The sequence below is a fragment of the Pseudopipra pipra genome, chromosome 15 (genome assembly GCF_036250125.1).
Source record: "Pseudopipra pipra isolate bDixPip1 chromosome 15, bDixPip1.hap1, whole genome shotgun sequence".
Lineage (NCBI taxonomy): Eukaryota > Metazoa > Chordata > Aves > Passeriformes > Pipridae > Pseudopipra > Pseudopipra pipra.
In genome coordinates this window covers 10,815,681-10,842,007 of record NC_087563.1, presented here as the reverse complement: position 1 = coordinate 10,842,007, position 26,327 = coordinate 10,815,681, and the positions used below count along the sequence as shown (strand labels likewise).

At 61.8% G+C, this 26,327-nt stretch overlaps 3 protein-coding genes across 13 annotated transcripts in view; 1 reads left to right on the top strand and 2 right to left on the bottom strand.

The window, feature by feature from the left end:
* The first annotated feature begins 457 nt into the window (after positions 1-457).
* Positions 458-13,471, top strand: UNC5A (unc-5 netrin receptor A). Of its 2 annotated transcripts, XM_064671856.1 has the most exons (16): positions 458-578; positions 8,442-8,663; positions 8,804-8,947; positions 9,022-9,125; positions 9,212-9,392; positions 9,506-9,673; positions 9,861-10,025; positions 10,109-10,297; positions 10,842-11,141; positions 11,233-11,320; positions 11,400-11,568; positions 11,652-11,885; positions 11,983-12,132; positions 12,225-12,389; positions 12,474-12,652; positions 12,855-13,471. In XM_064671856.1, exons 1-16 carry the CDS (start codon positions 473-475, stop codon positions 13,018-13,020), a joined length of 2,730 nt encoding a protein of 909 aa, XP_064527926.1. In that variant the 5' UTR covers positions 458-472; the 3' UTR covers positions 13,021-13,471. The 2 variants fall into 2 exon arrangements, with proteins under 2 accessions (XP_064527926.1, XP_064527927.1); XM_064671857.1 differs by lacking the exon at positions 9,506-9,673.
* A 64-nt stretch (positions 13,472-13,535) lies between these two features.
* On the bottom strand, positions 13,536-19,178 carry HK3 (hexokinase 3). 5 transcript variants are annotated; one of them, XM_064671851.1, is made up of 20 exons: positions 18,915-19,177; positions 18,657-18,800; positions 18,495-18,549; positions 18,259-18,421; positions 17,814-17,962; positions 17,536-17,655; positions 17,329-17,424; positions 17,144-17,243; positions 16,878-17,061; positions 16,550-16,705; positions 16,197-16,430; positions 15,701-16,005; positions 15,484-15,623; positions 15,211-15,330; positions 15,022-15,117; positions 14,801-14,900; positions 14,496-14,679; positions 14,267-14,422; positions 13,856-14,089; positions 13,536-13,726 (listed from the first exon to the last, which is right to left on the bottom strand). In XM_064671851.1, exons 1-20 carry the CDS (start codon positions 19,046-19,048, stop codon positions 13,585-13,587), a joined length of 3,012 nt encoding a protein of 1,003 aa, XP_064527921.1. In that variant the 5' UTR covers positions 19,049-19,177; the 3' UTR covers positions 13,536-13,584. The 5 variants fall into 5 exon arrangements, with proteins under 5 accessions (XP_064527921.1, XP_064527925.1, XP_064527924.1 ...); XM_064671852.1 differs by lacking the exon at positions 13,536-13,726 and having other exon boundaries at positions 13,898-14,049; positions 18,915-19,178; XM_064671853.1 differs by lacking the exons at positions 13,536-13,726; positions 14,267-14,422 and having other exon boundaries at positions 13,898-14,049; positions 18,915-19,178.
* Positions 19,179-19,874: 696 nt separating this feature from the next.
* UIMC1 (ubiquitin interaction motif containing 1) overlaps positions 19,875-26,327 on the bottom strand; it is a 40,096-nt gene continuing 33,643 nt past the window's right edge. For 3 of the 6 annotated variants that reach the window (XM_064671864.1, XM_064671863.1, XM_064671865.1), the window contains exons 10-13: positions 24,252-24,330; positions 22,614-22,734; positions 20,800-20,863; positions 19,875-20,369 (exon numbers count right to left, since the gene is read on the bottom strand). In XM_064671864.1, coding sequence (XP_064527934.1) covers positions 20,113-20,369; positions 20,800-20,863; positions 22,614-22,734; positions 24,252-24,330 — 521 coding nt within the window. In that variant the 3' untranslated portion in view covers positions 19,875-20,112. Of the gene's footprint in view, positions 20,370-20,799; positions 20,864-22,613; positions 22,735-24,243; positions 24,331-26,327 lie in introns of those variants that run through there. The other 3 variants (XM_064671867.1, XM_064671866.1, XM_064671868.1) reach the window with 3 other exon arrangements.

Genomic DNA, 26,327 nt, shown 5'->3' with positions numbered 1-26,327 from the left:
TGTGGAGATGCATCGGGTAGCGGGGGTGCGCTGCTGGGGGTGTCCCGGGGGGATGCAGTGCCGGGGGGGGTCCCGCGGAGGGGGTTGATGCCGTGCCGGGGGATGCACCGTGTCCGGGGAGACGCAAACCCGGGGATGCCGCGCTGCGCTGCGCTGCGCTCGGAGACGGTGCGGACCCTCCGCGGCGGCCCCGTTGTGTGCTGAGGAGAGGGTGCAGCGCCGGCGGGGGGAGCGGTGCCGGCGGTGCAGGCGGGGGGCGGTGGCGGGGGCGCGCCCAGCTGTTGCGCCGTCCCTTCCGCGGGCGGGTCCGCGCTCCCGCCCCGCATTGGCGGCGCCCGGGCGGAGCGGAGCGGCGCGGCGGCGGGCGGCAGCCGCGGCGGGGCCGGTGGCGGGGGCGCCATGGCCCGCTGAGGGCGGCGCGGAGCGCGGCCCGCCCTGCTCCCTCGCCCCGCAGCGCTCCGCGGGGCGCGCCATGGGTGCGCGGCCGCCCCGCCGCCGGGCCCCCCCCGCCGCCGCCGCCGCCGCCGCGCCGGGGCCGCTCGGTGCCCTGCTCGCCGCTGCCCTGCTCGCCGCCGCCGGTGAGTCACCGCGCGTCCCCTGCGGGGGCACCGCGCTCCGGGCGGGAGGGGGGGGACCGGCGGCGCGGCGGGGACCCGGCACCGGGACTGGGCGCCGGGCAAGGTCACCTGGGGAGCGGCGGCGGGTGGGCGTCCTGCGGAGCGCCGGTGACCTCCCGGGGACGGGAACCGTTCGCCGTGCTGTGGGATGCTGGGGTGTTGGCAGGGCGCTCTCCCGGACCGGGAATGTGTCCCCAGCCCCACGGAGGGCATTGCCGCCCGCCGCCCCATGCCCGAGCGTGGCCGCACACGCGTGCCCAGCCCGCGCTGCCCCGGACGCTGCCCGCACTGGGGGGGCTGGCACTCGCCGCCTCGCCGGCACAGCTCCGCTCCCCCGGGACCCTACCAGCCCCGGGCACGGGTGTCCGCAGCACACCTGCCCCACGCGCGGGGTCCCTGCCCCACGCGCAGCATCCCTGCCCCACGCACAGCATCCCTGCCGCTGGCACAGGGTCCGTGCCGTCCACATCACCTGGCCGGGACACAGGGGACCGCGGTGACGGGATAGCCCGGGGGGTGCTGTCACGCCGCGGGGATGCGCGTGGGTGGCCGTGACGCGGGCAGGATGCGGGGCTGTATCGGTGCTGCTGCAGACGCGAACGGTCCGGAGTCCGGCTGCCCCCGGCGCTGCCCCCTCGGGCAGGACTCGGCGGGAGGAGGAGCGGTCGGGAGGACCCCCGGGGCTGGGCCGCCCCGGCGGCCGGGCCGGGGGTCGTGTGGCCGGGGGTGCGATGGATGCCCGGGGCTGGCGGCCACTGGCAGGTGTCACGACAGCCGGGAAGTGGCGGCTGCAGACAAAGGACCGGGCTGGGGGCGGGGAGCTGCGCGAAGCTGGACGTGCGCTCTGCGGGGAGTCCGAGGGGGGGACCCCCTTCTGCGTCCGGAGGTCCCGGCCCGCTGACCCTCCTGCCGCCACCGGAGACGTCCCCTAGCCTGGCCTCGATGTGCCAGGAGGGCACAGTGGGCACCCAGGGGGGCTGCAGCCACAACCGTCCTCGCAGCCCCAGGGACCCTGCGTTCTCAGCGCGGCCCCGTCTGCAGGGGGACACTGCAGAGCCGGCGCGGTGAGTGGGCATCCTTTGGATGCAGGGGATCCCATATGGGGGGTGCTGTCATACTGACCCCCAGCTGGGCATGGAGCAGGGCTGTCCCCATGGCACCCATGGGGACGTGGTGATGGATGGATGTGGGGGCAGAGGGGCAAGGGGTGCACCAGAGCAGTCCACACCAACCCTGCAATGGGAAGTGTGGGGGGCCTGGCAGTGCCAACACTGGTTCAGGCGGTGTGGTGCTGGTGCTGGTCCCCACCACTCGCTTTGCAGGCAGCTCACAGGCGGCCGCGGCGCGACTGAGCCCAGCCACCAGCACGGGCACCACTCAGCACAGACAGGGCTGGGCCTCTGCTCCAGCCTGGCATAGCATGGCACGGCATGGCATGGCATGGCATGGCACAGCTCCCCTCCCCCAGGGAACCGAGGCACAGGCTGGGGGCGGGGAACTCAGCTGTCCAGGCAAAGGACCCTTAACTGCCCGACAGAGCAGCATCCCCGGTGTACCCACTGTGGCTGGTGCCTGCAGGGGAAGGGCAAGGGTGACAGAGAGGGCTGGGGCTCACTTCTGGGCAGCAGTGAGGGGCAACCTCTCAAGATGGGAGCCTGCCCTGCTTGACTGCTACACTGGATAGTGGGCAAGGGCACGGGAGCAGAGTCCTTCCTGAGAGCTACCACTGATCTAGCAGTGCCGTGGCATCTTTGCAGCCGGTGCCAGACCCTAGTGCATCTCCTGCTCTGGCGAGTGTGACCCACAGCAGCCACAGCAGATGCTGTCCCAGCTCCTCTGGTTGGGGCCACAGGCTCTGCTCTAACCCTGCACAAGCCACATGGTGCAGTTGGATTCACTGGTCTGCCAGGGACCCCTGGGCTCCAGCAGACAACCCCCAACCACTGCACCCCACAACGTGGTGCCCCACAGCCTGGCATGCCAGGTCGTTGCATCGCACACCACCCCACAACATGTGCCTGGCTGGGCACTGGTGGCTCTGTGGGGCAGGCAGGAGGGCAGGGTGGCGGGCAGGGCTGGCACGCACCGGGCACTGGGAAGCTTCCGTGCCGGCTGTCAGCATGAGCACGCGGCAGACGCAGCCTGCCCAGGGCTGTTTGTTCTGGCTCGGTGCCACGCGGGGCTGGCACTACATCAAACCGTGCGGAGCCTGGCAGGTGCTTGCGGGAGGGAACAGGGGCGCTGACGGTGCCGCCAGGGGCTGGGCACCCCCGGAGCCACTGCGGGCCCTTCACAGTCTGCCCCACCTGGGTGGTCGGCAGCACACGAGACCACCCTGTAACTGGTGCTGGTGCCAAGGGATGATGGTGTGGGGACCATGCGCTGTGCATGGCCTGCTATCCCCTACCCTCAGTGCCAGCACCGCTCTGGGTCCCAGCACCATCTCTGGTCCGTGTGCCGCTTGTTTGCCTATGGGCATGCTGGGGTGGGCTGGCTCCAGACTGGGCACACTGGGACCCTGTCTTCATCCAATCAGTCCCAGTTGCCCAGTTACCCTGCTGTCAGCTCGTGCTTTGGGTGCTGCTCCCGGGTGGGTGTCAGGCAGATTGCAGCTCTCTGTGGGGCCCCAGACCCTGCTTAGCCCAGGGCTCCTGCAGGACCAGGGTCTCAGGTTCCAGACCCCTCAGCCAGCCCTTGCTGCCACAGGGTTGTGAGGTGCTGGGGCTGCGGTCACCACCACGTGCCACCCATGGGTATGAGGGGGAGAGACTGAGGGACTGGACCCTAGCACCTGGGACTGTTGCACGAACAGAGGGGCCTTCCTGGCCCTGCACTCATTTCCCCTGCCTGCTCTGGTGGGATGCAAGACTGAGGGTGACCTTGACACTCCTCCCGCCGGGGCCAGGGCTCAGCCGGGGTGTTTGCTTCTCACTGTCAGTTAAAAGAGAGTCAAGAAAGCCACTCAGCTTCCCCAGGATCGGGACCGCAGGGACAGCTCCCGCACATGGGACTGGGCTGGTCATGTGTCCCCCACCATCCCAGTGCCAGGCTGGGCTAGAGTCTCATCCCCCACTGAGCAGAGGCCAGGACAGGACTCTTTCCCCGTGCAGTGCTGCTGAGAAGGGCTGTCAGGGCTTGGAATGGGTCCTGCCAGCACACGAAGTCTGGTGAGCTTTGGGGCTTCACAGGCACCTGGGGTTGGTGGGGAACAGTTCCCCTCTCAGCCCTGGCTCTGTGTGTGCCTGGTGGAAGAGTGCCTTGCACTGGGTGCCAGGGCTGGTAGCCCCAAGGCAGGTGGAGGTGGTCCCTGGGGAGGAGTTGCCAGCCCTGGCTGCCTTTGCTGGCACTGGCACCATTGTCCCCAGACCCCAGGCACAGGGCACCGTGGGCCATGCGCAGGCACAGCATGGGCACAGCCGGAGCGTGCAGCCCTGGGCGGGCGCTGGGAGCCCTGCCCACCCTGGCACATACTAATTGCATGTAATGGGGAGAGCGGTATCAACTCAAATCCGTAATTAGGCAGCTCCATTGTCATGCAAACCTGCCTAATTCATTCATAACAAGCACTTGCTTCATCAGCGCCCAGACTCTGCCAGGCACTCACCGGGAGACAGGCACCCCCACTCAGCATCCCCCATGGCTGTGGGGCTGGCACACGTGGGGCACATGCCAGCAGGGCCAGGACAGTGGCTGGCTCACTAGGACATGCTGGGATGTTGGGTACGTGGTCCTCGGGCAGCCAGGGGCACCCCGGAGGGCACTGTGCCCATTGGAGCATGGGGGATGCGTTGGCATCATGTGCCCATCGTCGCGTCGTCCCCAGTGCTCAGCACGCGCCAGGCTGGCCAGGAGCCAGGCCCTGTTACCCAGCTTTGGCATCCGACCCTGCTGGCTCCCTGCCCAGCTGGGGCTGGCACTGGCACCCGCCTGGCATTGCCGTGGGACTGTGTGGGGTGTGGAGGTGGGTGCAGGAAGAGCCTTTGCTCATGTCCTCATGCCCCAGGTGAGGGTTGGAGCAGCTGTGGGCAGCTGGGCAGTGCTGGGCGATGCTGTGGCCCATGGCTGGGTGTCTCCCAGAGGCAGAACTGGCTCATCGTGGCTCAGAGCCAACCTCTCCCAGCAGGATGGTGCCCGGCTCAAAGCCTCAGACAGGCTTTTTGATTGTGTTGAGTTGTGCCAGTTCCCTTCTCTGCACCCTGCAGAGAGCAAAGTGCCAGCAATGGGATGCCCCTCTGTGCAGGTTGGCACCCGCAGGCTCCCCTGGGCACAGATGGGCACCCTCTGCCCTCCCCCTAATGCCCACCCTTCCCTCGTTAAGGCCGTCGCAATCAGCAGCAATTATTGCTTTAATTACCTGCTGCTGGGGCACAGGCCGGGCGTCGGCAAAGTGCAAGGAAATCTTTCATGTTAATGGTGTGCCAGGCCTGGCATGGACACGATGGATGGGGCACCAGCTGGGAGCAAATCTGCTGTCTGCAAAGCCCACAGAGATTCAGGGAGGTCCACAGGGGGGGCACAGTGGTGGAGGCAGTTGCTGGTGTAAAGGTCCTGCACACCGCTGTGGGGACCCCCAGAGTGGCAGCAGCAGGCAGGGGTGCATGCAGGGGTTGGAGACAGAGGGAGGATGGGGCAGGATGCCCCATCAGGGGTGACCAATGGTCACCAGGGCAGCAGCATTCAGGGCAGACCCGTGCCATTGGAGCACTGTCCCACTGCAGGCAGCCACCTGCTCCCTCCCCAGGGCAGCTGTGCCAAGCAGGCACCCACCAGTGTGCTGGTGCCGGGTCTGGCACTGCCGCAGCCGCCCGTAGGCAGCCTCTCCTTGCCAAGAACATGCTGACCTTCCCAGTGTCTCCCCGCAGCAGGCACCGAGGCACCCAGCGGGCTGCTCCCGGCACTGCTGGGGACCATGGCACCAGCACCAGGGCAGGATCAGCCCTTTGAGGACCAGAGGGACCAGGCTGGGAGCACCTGTTGGCAGCCAGTGGGTCTTATTTGTGCCCCCCAACACTGGGCAGTGCAGTGCAAGGCAGTCTCTCCTTGCCCAGTAACACCAGTACACCTGGTGTTTCTGCTGCTGTGGAGGTGCAGGTGCTAAAGTGAGAGGCTATGTGGTCACCTGGGGTGGCAGCGGTGGGGCACAGGGAGCAGGGGGAGCTCTGTACATGGGGAGGGGACTGGGAGCAGCTGGGGGTCCCATAGTGCTGGGATGGTGAGGGCTGGTGCTTAGAGCCCACAGCAGGGTGTCCCCATCCCCTCTGCGTCCTGAGGTGTGTGCTGCAGCCCTGCTTCCCAGCCCACCGCCCTGTCCCCTTCATCCCCGTAATCGCTCGTTAGCCCACGTGTGTGGGGGGGATAATTGCTATTAAAGCCCTGCTTAATGCACAGACTTTACTGGCAGGGATTTATCTGCGCTGGAGCAAACCGCGCTTGCAGTCAGCCCTTTGACTGCAGGGAGAGCGGCCAAGGCTGTGCCCTGCCATGGTTGAGGGGGGGCACGGGGTGTGTGGAACCCAGCGTCCCGCATCCCCCTGGTCCCTGTCTCCCTGGTCCCCGATCCCGCCGAAGTTCCCCGGTTCCTTTTGCCAAGGTGACATAAGCATCTCGCCTGTTTCCATGGCAACGCAGCGGCAGGTGAGCGCGAGGCCGATGCGGGAGCCGGCACGCGCCACGTGGGGGGCCGCTGCCCACGGGGCGCCCACGCTGCGCCCGCACCCACGGGCTTGGAGTGGGGCCACGCTGTGGGGGGGCCCCCACAGGATGTGGGGCACGGAGCGCCTATGGGATGTAAGTGCCCACAGAGTGTTGGGCATCCACAGTGCATGAAATCCCTGTGGTGTTTGGCAGAGCCATAAAGTGTGGGCTGGCTGTGGTGCATTGGATGGCAACAGGGTGTGTGGGGTGCCCGTCATTGGTGGGGTGCTCGTGGTGTGTGGAGCAACCAGACCACAGCCCCTCTGCTGCCTCATGTGGCTCCAGGCCAGCTCCAGCCTCCCAGCTATGCCACATGGGTCTATCCATGTCCACACCACAGCACAGGGCCCCACCAGTGCCTGTCACAATGCTCAGTGGCAGGACAGCATCCCATTCGGGACTAGGCAGCAGCACCCTGGCTCTGCACTCACTGCACATCCCCAGATCCGTTTGCTGCCCATGGTCCCATCCTGCCCACAAGGCACCCAGCACCCTGGTTGGGTGGGCAGTGGGAGGGGCTCCATGCCCATCCTGCCTCCCCCACCCATTGCTGCTGGCCCCGAGTTTCCTGTGCCCCTCCACTCAGCTATGATGGATACCCACACAGCTCAGGAATTGCTGTACTAATTTCGTATGTGATTAGAAGGCCGGTCCCACGGCACAGTTCACCTGGCATGCCTGCCACAGTCACCCGGGCGGGAGGCAGCTGTGGTGCTGTGCAGCAGCAAACATGGTATTTCACAAATAAATTGTGTTTATTTATGCAGTGCCCATGTGCCAGCGTGGGTATTGTAGCATGGGCACCCAGGAGTGCCCGAGCAGCGGGCACAGCAGTGCAACCACGGGTGATGCAGCAAGCGGTGCCGCAGCCGGCGTCAGGGACGGCACCGTGCCGGGGACCGCAGCGCCTGTCCGCGCCGTGACCCCCCGGGCTGGCCCCAGGCTGAGGCTGGGGGGGGGGTCGTTAAACCAGTGAAATATGAAATGCCTGTATATCCCCGACAGGGGTTTTAATTAAATTAATTGCCAGTGACATTGTAAAAGTGCTGATGGGGTAATAACTGGCGCGTTATGGTCGCCGTTTATCTTCCCCGCGTAAATTAGCTGCCGCACCTTGCCCATCCCAGCGGGCATCATGACAGGTTCATCGGCACCCACTCCCTGGCTCCGAGGGGCCTGATCCAGCTGGGGAGAGCAGCAGGGCCTGAGGCTCCCCTGGGAGACCCAGGCAGGACCTGAGGTATCCCTGTGTCCCCTGTGTCCCTGTGGCGCAGGCGGCTGTGCCAAGCAGGAGCCAGCTGGGGTGGGCATGAGCAGTGGGGTCCCATGGGCACATGGGGAGTGGCTGGTGGTTGCCAAACGAAGGCACTTAATTACTGCGCATTCCATCCCATTTAATTGCTTATTAAATCCTAACCAGCCAATTAGCAGCAGCAATTACAGCTTCATTCAGTGACACAATCGCTATTTTATCGTTTGTTAATCAAATGCTTATTTAGGGCCCTGGTTTATTAACTCTTTCTGTGGCAGACGCTGGTGGGGTGGGGGGAGGGGGGACACCTGGCCATGTCTAGGATGGGGGATGCAGGCATCCTAAGGCTGTGCCATATGTCCCCAGCACTGCTGTCCCCATGGTGGGACAAGCATGCAGCCCTGAGCCACCCTTGCCACCCTGGGGACAGCCAGCCCCCACATGCCATGCCAGTGAGGGTCAGTGGCACAGGACAGGATGGACTGCTGTGCTGCCCTGCTGTGTGCCCACCACTTGCCCAGCATCCCTGTGACACTCTGGAGTGCTACAGGGCAGGATGCAGCCTCTGGCTGATGCCTTACAGCATGCTGGGGAGGGGGTGGCAGGCACCCCAGAGGCGTGAGCAATGGCCCTTGTTGGTCACACTACATTTCCTTTTCATTAGCACTAAGTGTGGACATGAGGGATCGGCGCGGGTTCAGCGGGCGCAGCCACCGTGCGGCTGCTCTCCCTGATGGATGGCAGGGATGGGAGGGGGCTCCCACGTCGCAAGCGGGGGGACCGTGGTGATGCACAGGACCACTGGCATGGGGCCTGCTGGGGTGGATGATGGCCCAGCCAGGGCATGCTGGAGGTGGCTGAGCCCCATTTCCCCACAGGTGCTCAGCAAAGCGCAACTGTGGCCAACCCGGCATCCGGCGCATCCCCGGACCTGCTGCCGCACTTCCAGCTGGAGCCAGAGGACGTTTACATTGTGAAGAACAAGGCAGTGAGCCTGGCGTGCCGTGCAACCCCTGCCACACAGATCTACTTCAAGTGCAACGGCGAGTGGGTGCACCAAAGTGACCACGTCACGCAGCACAGCACTGACCGCAGCACCGGTGAGCACTAGCGGGAGGGACGGTACCGGCCCCAGTCACAGGGAGCCACGTGTGCCACTCTTGGTGGGGCTTGCGTGGGGCTGGGGCCGTGGGGACTGCTGCTGGCACACCTCTGCTGACACGCTGCCAACCGGTCCCAGGGCTGCCAGTGATGGAGGTGCGCATCGAGGTCACTCGCCAGCAAGTGGAGAAGATCTTTGGGCTGGAGGAGTACTGGTGCCAGTGCGTGGCCTGGAGCTCCTCTGGCACCACCAAGAGCCAGAAAGCCTTCGTGCGCATCGCCTGTGAGTGTCTTGTGGGTGCCTAGATGGGCAGTGGGCACTGGCCTGGCCCCACCCTCACCCCTGTGCCTCCCCAGATCTACGCAAGAACTTTGAGCAGGAGCCGACAGCCAGGGAGGTCTCCATCGAGCAGGGCATTGTGCTGCCATGCCGCCCTCCTGAGGGCATCCCCCCTGCCGAGGTGAGTCCCTGCAGCCGGGCAGGGCAGGATGAGGATGCTGTGCGTGCTCCCACACAGGCACATGGTGATGTTCTTGTGCTCTGCAGGTGGAATGGCTGCGCAACGAGGAGCTGGTGGATCCGGCGCTGGACGCCAACGTCTACGTGACGCCAGAGCACAGTCTGGTGCTGCGTCAGGCCCGCCTGGCCGACACTGCCAACTACACCTGTGTGGCTAAAAACATCGTGGCCCGTCGCCGCAGCTCCTCTGCCGCCATCATTGTTTATGGTACAGCCCCACTTTGCTGGTCCCTGCCATGCTGCCCCAGTGTCATCCTCCCCGTCCTGTCCCTCCCCACATCCACTTCATGGCAGGGCACTGATGGGTCCCTCTCCACCCAGTGAATGGCGGCTGGTCGACGTGGACACAGTGGTCAGGCTGCAGCACCAGCTGTGGACGGGGCTGGCAGAAGCGGAGCCGGACGTGCACCAACCCCACACCCCTCAACGGAGGGGCTTTCTGTGAGGGCCAAAATGTGCAGAAAACCGCCTGCACCACCCTCTGCCCAGGTACCCGTCCTGCCCAGGGCACCACCACCGCCCCACCGTGCGGATGCTGCACTCCCCACTGCGCCCATTGAGGTCCCTGTCCTCACCGGCTGTCTTGTCCTCCAACTCCCCTGTGTGTCCGTCTCTGCCAGCCCTGGGGCAGGGGAGAGGGTGGTAGCAGGGTGGTAACCTCGAGCTGTACCCACAGTGGATGGCGCCTGGTCAGAGTGGAGCAAGTGGTCGGAGTGCGGGGCCGAATGCACCCACTGGCGCAGCCGGGAGTGCTCAGAGCCAGCACCACGCAACGGGGGCCGGGATTGCCATGGCCCCGAGTTGGACACTCAGAACTGCACCTCTGAGCTCTGCACCCATGGTGAGCATGGCGGGGATGACAGGATTGTCCCCTGGGAAAGGGGGCTGGGGGTGGCTGTGGGTGCTGACACCTGCCCTGCACAGCTGCCCCTGGTGCAGAGGACGTGGCGCTGTACGTGGGACTGGTAGCCGTGGCCGTGTGCCTGGTGCTGCTGCTGCTGGTGGGGGTGCTGGTGTACTGCCGCAAGAAGGGGGGCCTGGACGCTGATGTGGCTGACTCCTCCATCCTCACCGCCGGCTTCCAGCCTGTCAGCATCAAGCCCAGCAAGGCCGGTGAGCAAGGGTTGAAGGGACAATGCACTGCACTGGGACATGGTGTCCCTTGGGACGTGGGGGTGGCCATAACCCCCAGGTGGATTGGGTAGGGGCCGTTTGCCCCAGGGCATCCCTGGGTGGGGTTCTGTGCCCTGTGGGATACCTGGTCTTGAGCTGGGGTTCTGTGCCTTATGGGTCAGGGATGTTGTATCTTAAAGAGTCCCTGACTGCAGGGTCAGTGCTCTGTGCCACGTAGGGTCCCTGGTAGTGGGCAGGGGCTCTGTGTCCTAAAGTATCCCTGTTCCCTACACACAGCACCCTGAGTTGCTGCTATGTGCTCTGAGGACCCCACTGGTGACTGTACCCCAAGGGTCAATACCATGGAGCAGGGACTCAATGCCCTTTCAACCCCCAGGGGTGGCTGTGCCCTATAGGATCCTCACCATGGGGAAGGGATTGTGTGCCCCATGCCCCCTGGGGCCGACTGTGCCACTGCGTTGCTGGTGGGGACCCCCTGTTCCCACCATGCCCTGGCACCATGGTTGCTTGCTCTGTGCCACAGACAACCCCAGCCTGCTCACCATCCAGCCCGACCTCAGCACCACCACCATGACCTACCAGGGCTCACTCTGCTCACGCCAGGATGGCCCTGCCAAGCTCCAGCTGCCCAATGGGCATCTGCTGAGCCCGCTGGGTGCTGGGCGGCACACGCTGCACCACAGCTCACCTGCTGCTGAGGGCGCTGATTTCGTGGCCCGGCTCTCCACCCAGAGCTACTTCCGCTCTCTGCCCCGTGGCACCAACAACATGGCCTATGGCACCTTCAACTTCCTGGGGGGGCGGCTCATGATCCCCAACACAGGTACGCTGGGGCGGGGGGTCTGGAGCATTGCCCAGTGCAGGCAGTGTCCTCATGGGGCTCACTCCCTGCCTGCACCCCTGTTCCCACCCAGGGATCAGCCTGCTCATCCCACCTGATGCCATCCCGCGGGGAAAGATCTACGAGGTCTACCTGACCCTGCACAAGCAAGAGGAGGTGAGGTAGGTGCAGGGGCTGCCGGGGCACGTGGCTCTTGGAAGGGGGTCCGTCCTGACTCAGCTGCCCCCGTTGCTGCCCCAGGCTGCCCCTGGCCGGCTGCCAGACGCTGCTGAGCCCCATTGTCAGCTGTGGCCCTCCCGGGGTCCTCCTCACCCGGCCTGCCATCCTGGCCATGGGGCACTGTGTGGAGGCCAGCGCCGAGAACTGGAGCATCCGGCTGAAGAAGCAGTCATGTGAGGGCACGTGGGAGGTGAGCATCCACAGGGACAAGGGGATTTAGGGATGGAGGGGGGACGGCTGTGGCCAAGGTGCATTTCTGCCTGGGTGCCGCAGGACGTGCTGCAGCTGGGTGCTGAGCCGTGCACGGAGCTGTACTACTGCCAGCTGGAAGCGCAGGCTTGCTATGTGTTCACGGAGCAGCTGGGGCGCTTCGCCCTGGTCGGGGAGTCCCTCAGCATGGCAGCCTCCAAGCGCCTCAAGCTGGTCCTGTTTGCGCCGGCCGCCTGCCCCTCGCTCGAGTACAACATCCGTGTCTACTGCCTCAGCGACACCCAGGATGTCCTCAAGGTACTGGGGGTCCCCATCCCTGCCCATCCCAGCTTGGAGCAAGGGCTGTGCTCCCAGGGTGTGGCATCTCCTGCCTGACCACTGCATGTACCGGCAGGAGGTGATCCAGCTGGAGAAGCAGCTGGGGGGGCAGCTGATTGGAGCTCCCCGGGTGCTGCACTTCAAGGACAGCTACCACAACTTGCGCCTCTCCATCCATGACATGCCCAGCTCCCTCTGGAAGAGCAAGCTCCTCGCCAGCTACCAGGTGGGGAGTTGGCCAGTGTGTGGGGATGGGGAAGGGGGTGTGGAGGGATGTCTCTGCCACTCTGACAACTCCCTCCCATCACCCCACTGCAGGAGATCCCTTTCTATCACATCTGGAGTGGGTTGCAGCCCTTTCTGCACTGCACCTTCACCCTGGAGCGCCTGAGCACCAGCACCTGCGAACTGGCCTGCAAGATCTGGGTCTGGCAGGTGGAGGGAGACGGGCAGAGCTTCACCGTCAACTTCAACATTGCCAAGGTGAGGGCAGGGCTGGGGGACTCCTGGGGGTGACCACGAGATGGCCTCACATCCCTCCCCCTTCCCCCCGGTGCTCTTCCCTAGGACACGAGGTTTTCAGACTGGCTGGTCCCCGATAACGAGATGGCCACCCCAGCTCTGGTGGGCCCCAGTGCCTTCAAGATCCCCTTCCTCATCCGCCAAAAGATCATCAGCAGCCTGGACCCGCCAGGCACCCGGGGAGCCGACTGGAGGACGCTGGCACAGAAGCTCAACCTCGACAGGTGACCCGGGCTGAGAACAGTGATGGGGATGGGGTGGCATGGTAAATAGGGGTTCTGGCCTCATCCTGCACCTATAGATGGTTGCTGGAATGCTGTGAGATCCTGGGACCAGGGTGCTGGCCAAGGTGAGGCTAGCACAGGGCTGGTAGCAGAATGTGGAGCCATCCCTGTGCCCTGACATGGTCCCTCTGTCCCCCTCCAGCCATCTCAGCTTCTTCGCCTCGAAGCCCAGCCCCACAGCCATGATCCTCAACCTGTGGGAAGCGCGGCACTTCCCCAATGGAAACCTCTCACAGCTGGCCGCTGCCGTGGCTGAAGTCGGCAAGCAGGACGGGGCCCTCTTCGCCGTCTCCGAGGCTGAGTGCTGAGTGTGGCGGGGAAGGGGGGACGGGAAACTCCGCTCCCAGGGGACTGCCACTATGGGGCTGGGGGGGCCCTGGCTGGCCCCCAAACCCCTGCTGCCCCACAGCGCACAGGGAGGACTGCCTGGCCTCCTTGGGAGAGCGGGATGCCTGTGCCCCACGGCAGCCAGGCCCCCCCAGCACTGTGGCGGTGGGGCTCAGCCCGTCCCCGGGGGTCCCACAGCCCCATGGTGGGGGTCGAGGGGGCGCTGGGTGTGCGTCGTGCGTGCGGTGCCGTCGTGCTGTCTGCGTGTGGGGCCGGGCGGCCCCAGGCCCCGTGCCGTGTTGTGTAAAGACCGTTTTTTTAATTCTGTATTAAGTGCATTCAAGTATTTACACTTGGCCTTATGTACATAGCGGTGCCGCGGGCGGGGGGTCTGCCGGACGTGAATGTAAATAAATTCGATATATATTGCTACGTGGGGCTGTGCCCGGCCATGCGCTGCCCCACGCCCCTCATGTTCCCCCTCAGAAGTCAGAGGTGTGGAGCACAGCGCTTTATTGGTGTGATGGTGATGGTGATGGTGATGGCTATTGCCCCGGGCCGGTGGCACGACAGGCCACAGCTGCCACAAGCGCGGCCCCTTTCCCCGAGCCGTCCTCTGATGGCATGAATTTGACAGTGCAGTTGGGCGCCAGGTCCCGCAGAGTCCTCTGGAGGCAGCGGGAGAAACTGGAGGGGACAGGAGGGGAGGGTGAGGACTGATGTCCCCCACCCCATTCACCCCATGCCTCCCACCCCATGCTCCTGCCATAGGGTAAGGGTCCCTGGTGGTTTCCTGCCATCCCTGGCCCCACTCACTGTGGGTGCAGCTTGTACAAGGTGCCATCCACCCCTACGGTGACAGACAGTCGGTCCAGGCCCCGGTTCTCCCTCATCTTCTCCACCACAGCAGCCAAGCCGGCAGCGCAGAGCTGGGCTGCCCGCACGGACACAGTATGGCACACTTCCCGCATCAGCACGCTGTCCTCGTAGCTGGCATTGAGCTCCAGGTCCTGCAGGATTTGCCGTATCTGCCGCAGGGCCAGCCCATCGCTGACCCAGACCAATGCCACAGTTAGCACCAAAGTCCCTGTTCCCACCACTGTCCCCATCCCAGAGGCTGGAGTGGTATCACCCTGCCTGTGCCCCATCAATGTAGCATGGCCCCTTCTCCTGGGGTTCTGGCCCCCCACCCCAAGTTCAGGGAACCCAGCAGAGCCCAGCACTCACAGCTCGATGGTAGAGAGGAACTTGGTCTTGAAGATATCCTTGGTGAAGAGCTTGGGGCTGGGATTGCCGTGGAACAGGAGCTCTTTGTCTGACATTGCCAACAGGATGTGGCGCACAATCTCGCCCAGGTACATGCCGCTGATGAGCTTCTCAAACCTGCCCCAGGCACAGCCTCAGCTGGGCACAGCCACCCACTCCCAGCCCCCTCTGCCCCAGGGCCCTTGCCCACCTCTGCTTGCCGGGATTGATGGTCTGCTCATCCACCACCCTGTCAAAGCTGGTGAAGATGTGGTCCAGGCAGCCATTGTCCCCAAAGGCCCCCCACTCCATGTTGATGCACATGCGGCCCTCGTCCCCTTCCACAGTACCCACGTTCCGCATCTCCTCCATGTAGCAGGCATTTGTCCCTGTCCCTGTGGGCCCCATGCTGGTGTCACCCCCACCACAGTTGTGGTAAAGGCACATGGTCATGCCACATAGGATGGGGTGGTGGTGAGGGGATGGGGAACTCCTGGTTACAGAGGTGTTTCTCACCCACGATGAGCCCGATTTCACATTTTGGGTCTTCATAGCCACAGGACATCATGGTTCCCACTGTGTCGTTAACCAGAGCCACCACCTTCAGCCCTGAATGCTGCCAAACAGGAGATGGAGACACATGCAGCCTAGTGACAGCCAGCTCACTCCTGGGGCTGGCACCACCTGGGCGCAGGGTGCACCCCAGGGACAGGGATGGACCACAGGACGTTCCCTACATGTTTGCGCTCAGCAGCCTCCCGCAGCAGCTGGACCACATCCTGCCCCACACAGCCTGAGGCACTGAAGCCTTTGGTCCAGGTCAGCAGCAATGCCTGCAAGAGAGGCAGGAGCAGCCTCCAGGCAGCCGCCTCACACCACATCCCAGTGTCCTTCCTATACCCATGGGGCTGGAGGCAACCCCTCACCTTATCCAGGCCCACTTGCTGGCAGGGGAAGGAAAAGGTGAAGCCGAGAGGTAGGGTGTGTGTCATCAGGTTCTGCTTCAGCTGGAAGTCCATGATGCAGTCGATGATGTGGTCAAAGAGCTGTGGATTGTGGCCACAGTCAGCATGGTGGGGGCTGGGATAATGCTGCAGGGGGCTCTCCCAGCCCCATCCCAGCCCTACAGACAGACAGCAAGGAGGGAGGCAACGTGGACCCCCTCACACCATCCCTTAACCATAGGTCATCAGCCTCACCGCCTCGCCGGTGCCCTGCATGATGGCAGTTGGGATGACGTAGATCTCACTGGCCATGCGGATGCCCTCCTCTGTCACCTGCACCACCAGCACACGGAAATTGGTCCCTCCCAGGTCCAGTGCCAGGAATTCACCTAGCTCTGTAGAGAGCCAGCACAGGGCATCAGCAGAGCCATGGCCTCATTGGCACCCACTTCCCAATGCCCCCGTCCCTCACCGGTGCCATCAGGTGTGTGACAAACGTAGGTGGGCAGCATGCGGACAGAGGCATTGGCATGGGTCTCCTGACCCAGCCCTAGCTCCATCTCCTGCCTCATCAGTGCCTGGACCTCCACCAGGTCATCATGCTTGAGCCGCAGTGGGGCCAGCACCTTGGCCACCTCCCGGCGCTGGGCCTCCAGGCGCACAGCCACTGCTGTCACCATGGCTGCCCCCCGCCCAGACCCATCTGTTGAGGGCAAGAGAGTGGGCACACACTCAGGGGCCAGCAGCCTTGTCACACTCTGCAGGATCTCCTCGAACCTGCCAGAGGAAGAAGAAGATAGCAAGGGCATGAGGCATCCTGCTGGGATGCCTAAAATCTGCTCCTCACCCTGTCCCACGAACAGTCACTCACTTGTGGGTGAGGCTCCTGAGAGCCTGAGACTCTCACAGGGGCCAAGGGAACCAGCTCCTGGCCACTATCCCTGCACTGGGGTCATGACCTTCCTCACCTGGTGTGGCCTTGGTACAGTTCTCCATCCACTCCCACATTGACAAGCAGCTGATCCATGTCCCGGGTCTCGCACATGTAGCTGAGGACGGCAGCCAGGCCAGTGGCGTAGAGCGTGGCAGCGCGGCTCACCACCGCCCGGCAGATCTGCTGCACCCGGCTGCAATCTTGCTCATTTGGCTGCAGCCCCAGAGCCTCTAGAGTCGTCTTCGTCACAGCCATGCCTTCCTCAACGCTGCAAGGCAGAGCACAGCCTTGCAACACTTGCGGGTCCGAGAGCTCGCAAATAGGGGCACCCATCCATCACCCCTCCATTCTCCCACCCACGGTAGCTCCTGGTCCCCAGACAGTCACCTGATGATCTCCAGAACCTGATGGGTCGTGAGCACACCCTTCTCCTTCAGGACAGCAACACTGCTCCCAGAGAAGAGTGCTTTTTCAGCGGCCAGGGCAATCAGCACGTGCCGGGTGATCTCCCCCAGATACAGGCTGCCCACCATCTTCTCAAATCTGCATGCAGCCCACATGGGAGTCAGTTGTGCCTCCCTAGCACCCCTTGGCCCTTTGAGAGCACCCAGGAGCATTGCAGGGCTCCTGTTGTGCTCCTGTAGGTAGGGCCTGACATGCTCAGGGATGGATGGGGAACCCCAAGGACCCTGTCCTTGCTGAGGGGTGGGAGCACCTCTTCTCCCCAGGGCTGAAGGATTCTTCGTCCACGCACTCATCATAGGGGGTCAGGATGTCACTCAGAATACCATCGTCCCCAAAGCGGCCCCACTCAGTGTTGATACACATTCGCCCGCTGGTCTCCTCTGCCGTTTCTACCAGATATGCCTCGGCCATGAAGCAGCAGTTGCTGCCCTTGTCTGCAGGGAGCAATGGGGGTGAGCACCGGCTCAGCCCCCCCCAGCACCCTCCACCCTGGCACGTGGGGTGCCCGCTGCTCACCTGCAACCAAGGCAACCTCACAAGGTCTTCCCTCTGTGCTGCAGGTCATCATGGTGCCCACCGTGTCATTCATCAGGGCAACAACTTCCACATGGGAGAGCTGACCGGGAGCAAAGTGAGAGCATCATCAGCCCCTCCACAGGGGCAGCCCCTGACCAGGTCCCCCCCACCCCACGGTCCCCCACCTCCTGCTTGTTGATGGCTGACTGTAGCAACTGCACAACATCCCTCCCCACCACGTCCTTGCAGCTGAAGCCCTTGGACCAGGAGATGAGTTCTGCCTGTGGAGAACATGCGGCAGAGCCATTGGCCTCCAGCACTGGACTGGCTTCTCTCCCCACTGCTGCTGTGCTGGGGAGGATGTGGTCACAGCCCGGGACAGGGCCCCTCACCTTGTTCAGCTGTGTCTGCCGACAGCTGAAGGGGAAGACGAAGCCCAGGGGGAGGTGTTCCAGGGGTGTGTTGGCATCAGCCAGGAACTGGGACAGGCATTGTGCAATGAAATCAAAGAGCTGCAAAGGCATGACTAGGGGTAAGGGCTGCTTCCCTTATCCAGTACCCAGGATGTAGGAGGCAGTCCAGAGCTCCAGCACCAGTCCAGAGCCCTGCCAAGCCTCCATGGTGCTGGGCAGCCCAGCACCAGCCACCCTGTGCCATGGCCTCCTCATACCGCTTGCCCCTCGCCCTGCCTGATGTCCTCTGGCATGTCAAAGGTCTTGTACATCATTTGTGGGCTCGGGTTTCCATCTCCAAAGAGGGTCACCAGCAGGGTCCGGACCTGGCTCTGGCACAGCTCTACCACCAGAAAGTCACCCTTCTCTATGGGGGAACAGAGGCTGTGTCAGGCCAGAGACCTTTCCTGTGGCAGATCCCTTAAAATCTGCTCCTCAGCCTATTCCATAGAGGAGGCTCCTGAGAGCCTGAAACCCTCACAGGGCCCAAGGGAACTAGCTCCTGGCCACTCCCCCTGCACTGGAGACTGGCAGAGGGGCAGCTTATGGACTCCATAACTGACTGGAGAGTTGTGTACCCCTCCCCAGCACCCTCAGAGCCAAGTCCAATGAGGTGGGACTGCAGGTAGCAGAGCAACCCATCCTCAGACCAGGCTGTCTTACCGGTGCCATCAGGAGTGGCGCAGATGTAGGTGGGCAGCATCTTCAAGGTGGCCCGTGAATGTGTGTGGCGGCCCAGCCCCCTGCGCATGGCCTGCATCATGTGGCCCTTCATAATGTGCAGCCTCTCCAGCGGGATGGTGAGCGCCCGCAGGGCTCGTTGTACCTGATGATGGTGCATTAGGCCAGGGGCACAGGGACGAAGGGCAGGGGATGCCTGGGGCAGGGACAGACCTTACCGGTGTGCTGGGGGAAGAATCCCGTTCTTGGTTCATCAGATGGCTCATGGTGAACCTGCATGGAGGGAGGTGGCATGTCACCTGCTGAGCGCTGGCCCGCAGGACAGGACTCACGCCTGCCTTTCCCCTGGCACATGATGCTGTTGGGGGCCTGCCTCCCACCTATCCTCTGTTTCCATGCTCCATCGGGAATCGTTCCTTTGCAGCGTCCGCCCACTGTCTCTGCGATGGTGTATGTGGCAGCTGTGCCCCACCACGGCCATGGGCGAACCCGACGGGACAGCTTGACGAGGGGGTCTCCGAGACCTGCAAGAGGCCGGAGCTGCTGTCCCTCCCCTGCAACGGCCCGGGGGGCTGGGGGAGCCTGCGTGGCTCCATCCCCGGCCCCATCGCGGCCTCCGCAGGGCAGGAGCCGCTCACCGGTCAGAGTACGAGCTGCCCGCCGCTTCTGAGCCCGAGCTTCGCCGGGGGCGGCCGGCGGAGCCGGGGCTCTGCTGTGCGCTGTCTGGCCCGCCGTACCGGCCAGACTGGGGACGGGTGCTGCGGCTGCCCATGGCGGCGTAGCCGGGGCTGGTGTGGGGCCGGGGCCGATGTTAAGCCCGTGGGGGCCGGTGTTAAGCCCGTGGGGGCCGGGGCGGGGCCGGGGCCGGTGTTAAGCCCGTGGGGGCCGGGGCCGGTGTGGGGCCGGTGCGGAACCGTTGGCGGCGGGGCCGGTGGGGGCGCGGGGGGACCGTTGCCGCTGCCGTCCCCTTGGCAACAGCCCCACCCCGCCCCGCCATTGGCCGGCCCGCCGCAGGCCGGGCCCGCCGCGGCCAATGGGCGGCGGCGCTCGGGCCCCCCCGCGGGAGGGGCCGTTCCTCGCGCCCGGCCGGGCGGCAGCGCCGGTGGAAGCCTGGGGTTTAATGAGCTCCGCATCAGCTCGTCCCGTTAATTAGGCAGCACTGTCCCCCTCTCCCCTGTTCCCGGTGAGGATGCTCCCGGGGAGCAGGTCCCTCCACGGCCTGGTCCGGAGCAGGCAGACCCGGGCTGTCCCGGGGAGCGGGAGCACGGCAGAGCCACCTGGGGACAGGGAAGGCACCAAGGACACGGGGACACCGCGGCCGTGGCTCCTCTGGTCCCCGCATCCGCTGACTGCTGCTGTCAGATGGCACCAAGGTGCCCTCCACCGCTCCCGGCTGGGAATGTCACTCCTGTGTTGCTGTGTGGAGCAGGGGGTACTGCAGCCCCCTGCCCAGGGGTCTCTGAGCCCCCACCACCCTCTCCCCCCCAGGACAGGCCTGGGGAAGCGTGATTTGGGACCCACCGTCTGCTGCTCCTCCTGCTCCTCCTCCAGCGCCCTCCCATTCCCCAGAGAAAGCCAGCACAGCTCCGCCGTGGTGCTGCAGTTTCATAAAAACATACATAAATATATTTCCATTTCTGTAACAGAGAGCAAAGCTGCACAGGCACCTATAAAACACACAGTCGCTTCTCCACCCGGCACTCCCCACACAGGTCGTATAAAACATACAAAAAGGGAGTGGGAGACAAAGGCTGCAGGTGAAGCAGGGGTACGGTGCCGAGAAGACCCTCGCTGGGGCACGGGGAGCTGCTTCGGGTCCCTGCCACATCGCCAGCCTCAGAATTTGTGCCTTCTCCGGCGGCAGCCTTTGGTCTGTTGCTGGCTGCCTGCACGGAGAGCCACGCGCGGCTCCGAGTCCATCACACCGTCCATGGCTTCCGAGGAGACACCGGGTTTCGCAGGGGAGACGTGGAAAGAAAGGTGCTGAAGGGAGAAGGGGCTGTCTGCTGCTGGCTCCCCACTGGCTCCAGCTGAGAGCACGGGAGGGGACTGTTGGTCTCCTAATCCAGTGAGGGGGGTCTCCACGTCAGCACCTGCAACAAGAGCACACATCAGCCCTCCTGTATGAGCCACAGGTGCTGCTGAGAGCACCACTCCCCACCTTTCTCCTATTGTCTTTGGATCCCTGCAGGGAAGCACCAGTCTCCCACATCCCCCAGGAAGCTGAACATGTCTTGGTGCCACTGCTCAGAGCATACCCCATCCCTGCAAGGGCTCTGGGCGCTGGCACAGGTCCAGTGGGCACAGGTCCAATGGGTACAACCAGGGATGTGTACTGGGGAATGCTGACAGCCAGCTAAGCTCACAGCCTCCTGCTCTGCTCAGGAAGCACAGGCCTTTCCAAGGAGAATTTGCTCTGCCAGAACAGCCTAGGCCAAGCCAGGATGAAAAAGGGAGAACTGGGAAAAGGACACTCCTGACCCAGCCAGGCAGGCACAAAAAGCAGTTTAAGCAGTTTCCCACCTTCAGACTTGCTCTCTGAGAGCTCCAGCATCCTGAGGAGGCCCCTCTCCCGCTTTCCGGTGTCCTGCCAAGGAGAGGAGAGCCACCATCATAGCACTGCCACAAGGGAACCCCATAGCCCTGTGGGCACAAGTTTCCCCTCAGGCTGGGCACAAGAGGGAATGCTGCATGTCCAGGGCCTCCAGCCACCCACAGGAAGGGCTCTGTTCTGCACCCAGCCCAACTAGTGCTCAAGCAGAGGCAGACGAAAGCAGTTAATTAAGAAAAACCCAGCAAGGAGGGAGGCCAGGGTGCAGGAAGCCAACCCCAAGCCCAGCTGGTGAGCACAGTGCTGTAACAGAAATGGGGGCACCAGGGGCTCTGCCACAGCTAGGACACATCCTCCAGAACTGTGCCTCCAAGGGCAGGTTCATCCCAGTCTGTCTGAGGGCACCAAGGCTTGGTGCTGGAGGGAAGGGCCTTCCTTCAGGGCAGAGCCAGATGAGGAATGCACCTCTTGTACCCCCTCTCAGCCCCTGAGAAGATGCAGCCACGCTGGTCACACAGGCTAAGGGAAGACCGCTTGGCCTGGCTGCTTTGACCCTCATTGGCCCAGCAAAGTCCCCTCTTCTGGCTGCTCCCTGCCCCCAAAACTGCTCTTCAAGGCACTGGTGTCCCAGCTGCGGGTTGGAGCTGCAAAGCACCCCAAAATAGGCCATGGCAAAAATCCACAAGCCCAACAGAGCCACTAGGAAGCTTTCCAATGGCCCATCCCATGCCCAGTCATGACCTGTTCCCCCAGTGAGCTGCCACCTCAGCACAAGGCAGGGCCAGAGGTAACACAGAGCCTTGCCAAGCCAACCCCAAAGAGTCACCTGGCTCCAGCATCTTTCCTGCATGCAGAACCTGCACACTAGCCAGCTGTGGGGCACAGGGACAGAGTCAAACAGCCCCCACAGAGCCAGTCACATGCAGGAGCAGCCGTGCCCTGCAGTACTCTGAACCACACAGCGCTTGGCTGTATCCCAGCCAAAATCATCAACCAGAAATCTCATCATTTGCATCTGAATCCCCAAAGGGCTGAGGCCTGTGATGGATTTAAGGGATTATACAAAACTAAGACATCATGTTGCATCTTCATGCCGTGAATCACATTTCTGAGCACAGGCAAAGCTGCAGCACTAGGGCTTTGCCTGCAGAAACCAGCAGGAAGGCCTTGAAAGGACCCTCTCTGTGCTCCCCCAGGACTGCTGCGAGCAGGAAAAAGCACAGTGGGGGCCAACACCTGGCAAGTGACTGTGAACCAGCTGCCACCCACACTCCTGCCTCCCACCTCCTCTACCGAGGCACATTCCCCACACCCCACACACCTCCACTGCACTCGCTCCCCCACAATTCTCCCGGGATGCTGTGGTTTGCTCCCAGCACAATTCCCCCTGCTCTGTTTCTGAAGCCTCCCCCATGGGAAAGGACTTGTGGATGGACTCAGATAGGCTTGTCATCCTGGCGGTGCCCCCCACTCCATCGACATTCAGCCGAGGAAGGCTGCAGGATTGAGGCACACTGGCTGGCAGAGGGACAGCCCTGGCTGTCTGCCCACTGGAGAGGTTACTGGCAGCTCTGCTGGATTAGCTCACCCCTGGGACCAGTCTGTGCTCTCACCGAGCGTAGCAGGAAGGAGGGCAATGAGTTCTCTGCCCACAGTGGCCCACAGGGACAGGCAATCCTACATCAGGTCAGCTCATCCCCATCAACCAGGGAAGCAGCTCCTGCTGCCAAGCCAGCCCCATACCCAGCGCAAAGCAAAGGAGACGGTATGCAGGGTCGCCCCTCACCTTGGCTCTTCGCAGCCTCCTGGTTCCCTGAGCTTGCCTAGCAGCCTGAAGGCAGCTGTCCACGTGCCTCTGATACTGCAGCAGTGGCACCAGTGATTTACAGAGGTAGCACTTCTCACACCTGCCAGGCAGCAAAGGACAGAGCACTGCATTAGGATTCACCCTGCACTGGGCTCCCAGACACCAGCGGTGACTTTCCTCCTCCAGGCCACGCCACGGAGAAGACGTGTCACCAAATCCAGTCTTGCTCAGTGGGGTTGGGCCAGCACCAATCGCAAAGACTGAGTGATTATCAGTTTTCCCTGCCTGTTCCTCTGTATCCTGCTGCTGCAGCAGCGGGACAGTAATCAAATCTGTTCATCTAACTATCTCAAACACCACTGATTTCTCCCCAGACATAAAGCACCCTGTCAAAATCTACAGAAATGAAGTGCACGGGCTTTGCAAAGGGGAGCTAAATTCTGCCTGAAAAGCAAACCAAGTGTGTTAAATCAGAGAGACATTTTACCAGGGCTGGATGAATTTGTCTGACTAGTAAATCAAGTCTTTCTCTGCACTGTCTCCATTTTACATCATGCCATGCAGGGAGAGGAATTGCAGAGCACGTGCTCCTGCTGGGGGGCTGGCTCAGCCTGTTCCTCAAATCCCCTCATTTGAGTAGAAGATGCCCAGGCTCATGCAGGACAACCGAGTGTTCTTGGGAAGAAAATCATGCTGGGTGAAAGGAGATGAAGGTCAGGCATGGATTTACACACAGCTACACTTGCTTCCACACCAGGGAACCGTGGTCTGCAGGGACTGAACCGTGCAGGAGAGGACACTGGCTCTTTAGAATGAATTCAGGAATGGACCATCTCCAAGAAGAGACAAAGCCCCCAGGGACCAGCCCCAGCAGCATTGCATTCAGTTTGACAGGGGTACTCTCTTAGTGAAACACCCCAGGCTCTAAAATGCATATGGAGAGCCCCCATCGAGCAAAACTCTGCAGTACTTTTCCTGTATTTTCTTTCCAGTCAGTGCTGATTACCCAGATAATGTGTCTAAACAGAAGCTGTCCTCTCTATAATTAGCCTAATTCCATTAGTGATGTTGCCATCCACTGTTTGTAGCAGCAAAATTGCTTCCATAGCAAGGATTTTACTGTCAGATCCTCTCTTATGATGCTTTGTGTGGGTGGCAGGAGGAGGGGCTGCATGGAAAGAGATTAAACAAAGCCACTGCTATTCTGAAAGTCTAATTTAATTAAGAATATCACTACAGGTGCCATGTTGACAGCCTCCATGTCCTGGCCTCTTCTTTTCCTGGGGTTACCAAGCTCAAATCTCCCATTAGAAACCAGCTGAGTTAGCACCCTTTTAGCTACAGCTCCACCCCAGCAGCCACACGCCCCTGACCCACCATGGATTGGGCTGAAAGGAAATCAGTGCAAAAATAAACAATCTGAGAACAGCAAATTCCTCTTGCTTCAGTTTAAATATAGCCAGCACTGCAACAAGAGCCACTGACAGAAGGCAATTTCTTAGGGAAACACTGCTATAAAGCCAACGGCCAGCATTTGTAAAGGAATAAAGACATCCACAGTCTAGCTAGAATGGAAGCGTGGAAACAATCTTGGAGAAGGCAAGCATACCTACTTACTTGTCAATGTCTAAGGATGAAGGGCTGCCTTCACCACTGGCAGCTTTATTTCTTGCCTCTCTCTGACGCCGGGTGAGCACTGGAGGAAAAACAGAAAGGGTTAACAGAGAGGGTACTACTGTCCACCCCAAAACCACCCCACACCATGCCCAAATGCAACAAGTTTCCATTGCTTTCACTCAGGGCTGCAGCACAAGTGATGGTAGAGGCAAACACTGGACTGGGACCAGCAGAGTCTTCTTTCCTGAAGAACAGGTTGCTGACCAAGTCTCCCTTTTTCCCTCAGGGATATTGAAAAATTTATCTTTCCCAGACTTGGAAGCCAGCTAAACATTTCACACCTAACTTGTCTTCAGCCAGAAACAGCTGGATCAACAGTATGTAGTTTACAGGAATTTTAAAGCTGACGCGCAGCAGCGCGATAGCCTGGGAGAAGCGTTATCCAGCTGCTCCAGCAGCACAGCACCACTCCCTGCCAATCCAGGCTCCCGTGCCTGCTGCAGGGAGGGACTGTGGCAGCTGTGAGCTCGGGGACATGGTGAGCTGAGGCAGGGGCTGTGCAGAGGCACTGGCCCTTCTGCAGATGTGGCAGGGAGAGCCTTGCAGGGGAGGGCACAGCTCACACTGGAAAGGGAAGGTTACAACAATTAGCCCCGCAGTCGTCGCTTTCCCACGGCCCATATGAACCAGGGTGACCAGTGCTATTGTCCATATACAGCTCTGGGGGTCCCCTGCATGATGATCTCTACTAGGAGCAGCGCTGCTCTCCAGCAGCTCCAACACATGTGGGTAGCCAAGGAGATCCCCGCTGAGCAGCTGATGATGGGTCCAAAAATTTCTGTTCCCTCAGCAAGCCCAAGCAGCCTTTCCCAACTGGCTCTGCAGGCATCTGCAGGGAGCATGTTGGAGCGTTGTCCCTTTCAGTCGAATTCCTCTCAGCGTATTCCTGTTGACATACCACCAGCAAAGATCCTCAGGGAACATTTCAGATAGCTTAGCTTGCTTCACCAGGGACGTTCAAGACTCCAGCTCCAAAACAGATGTCACAGTAAGCGCTCTCAGGCACGCTGGCTAAGGGGACAACGCAGGGAGCTGTTTTACGGCTCGGTGATGCTGCTTCCCATACTGACATTAGAAAAGGTCTGAATCCAAGGTATAGACACAACAAACCTGTTTTTGTTGGCACATCATCTGTGATAAAGAAAGCAATGCACAAAATTTTGTGCAGAATAAAGGGAATTCTTCTGAGTTTTAGCTAAACCCCATTTCCAAAGTGTTGGGCAACCCCAATATCTATCCAATGCAACACAGCCTTTCCCTTAGCAGCAATCTGCAGCCACAACCAGCAATGCACTGCAAGGTGCTCAGGAGCTGTTGGGGCTGACAGGAGACAACCACACTGAAGAAACAAGCTCGAGCATTTCCTAGGATGTGGGTATTGTCTCGTAGGTGATGACTGATACCAACAGCTCACCTCTCACAGGAACTGAAGCAAACGTCTCTCTTTAACATAGCCTGGCCCAGATTCAAAGTGGCAGCCTGACTAGGACGGCTGGTAACGATGGCCACCCCCCAGGCCACCCAGCCTCCCAAGAACCCAACCAACACATGTGTTTGACAGCATGGTGAGAGCTGCTCTCCAAACCAGCGTGCGCTCGTTAATATTCCTTTAACACTGTCTCGGGAGCCTTGTGCACCAGCTCAGGTGTTAATCAGTTCTATTTTCTTCCAAAGGCAGTGAACACATCTGGCATAATGGGCCCATTAGAGATGTCTGGGACTAGCTCTGCAGCTGCCCAGGGGGAGACCCTCAGCTGTGTTGCTGGAAGAAGCAGCGCAGGAGAGAGAACAGGGCCAGCTGGTGAGGCACGACCCCTGCCAAAACACTTCAGTCACCCACAAGAAGGTAGTTCAGAATACAGGAGAAGACTTGCCGCAGGGAAAATCCGCACCACAGAGCAGTGCTGACCTGCTGTGTGACAGGAACCTTGTAACTCTCCCAAATGAAATGCTCTTTGCTGGGTCAGACATGCTCCGTAGTCCAACAACCACCTTTTCCCTCACTCGGCATTTCTT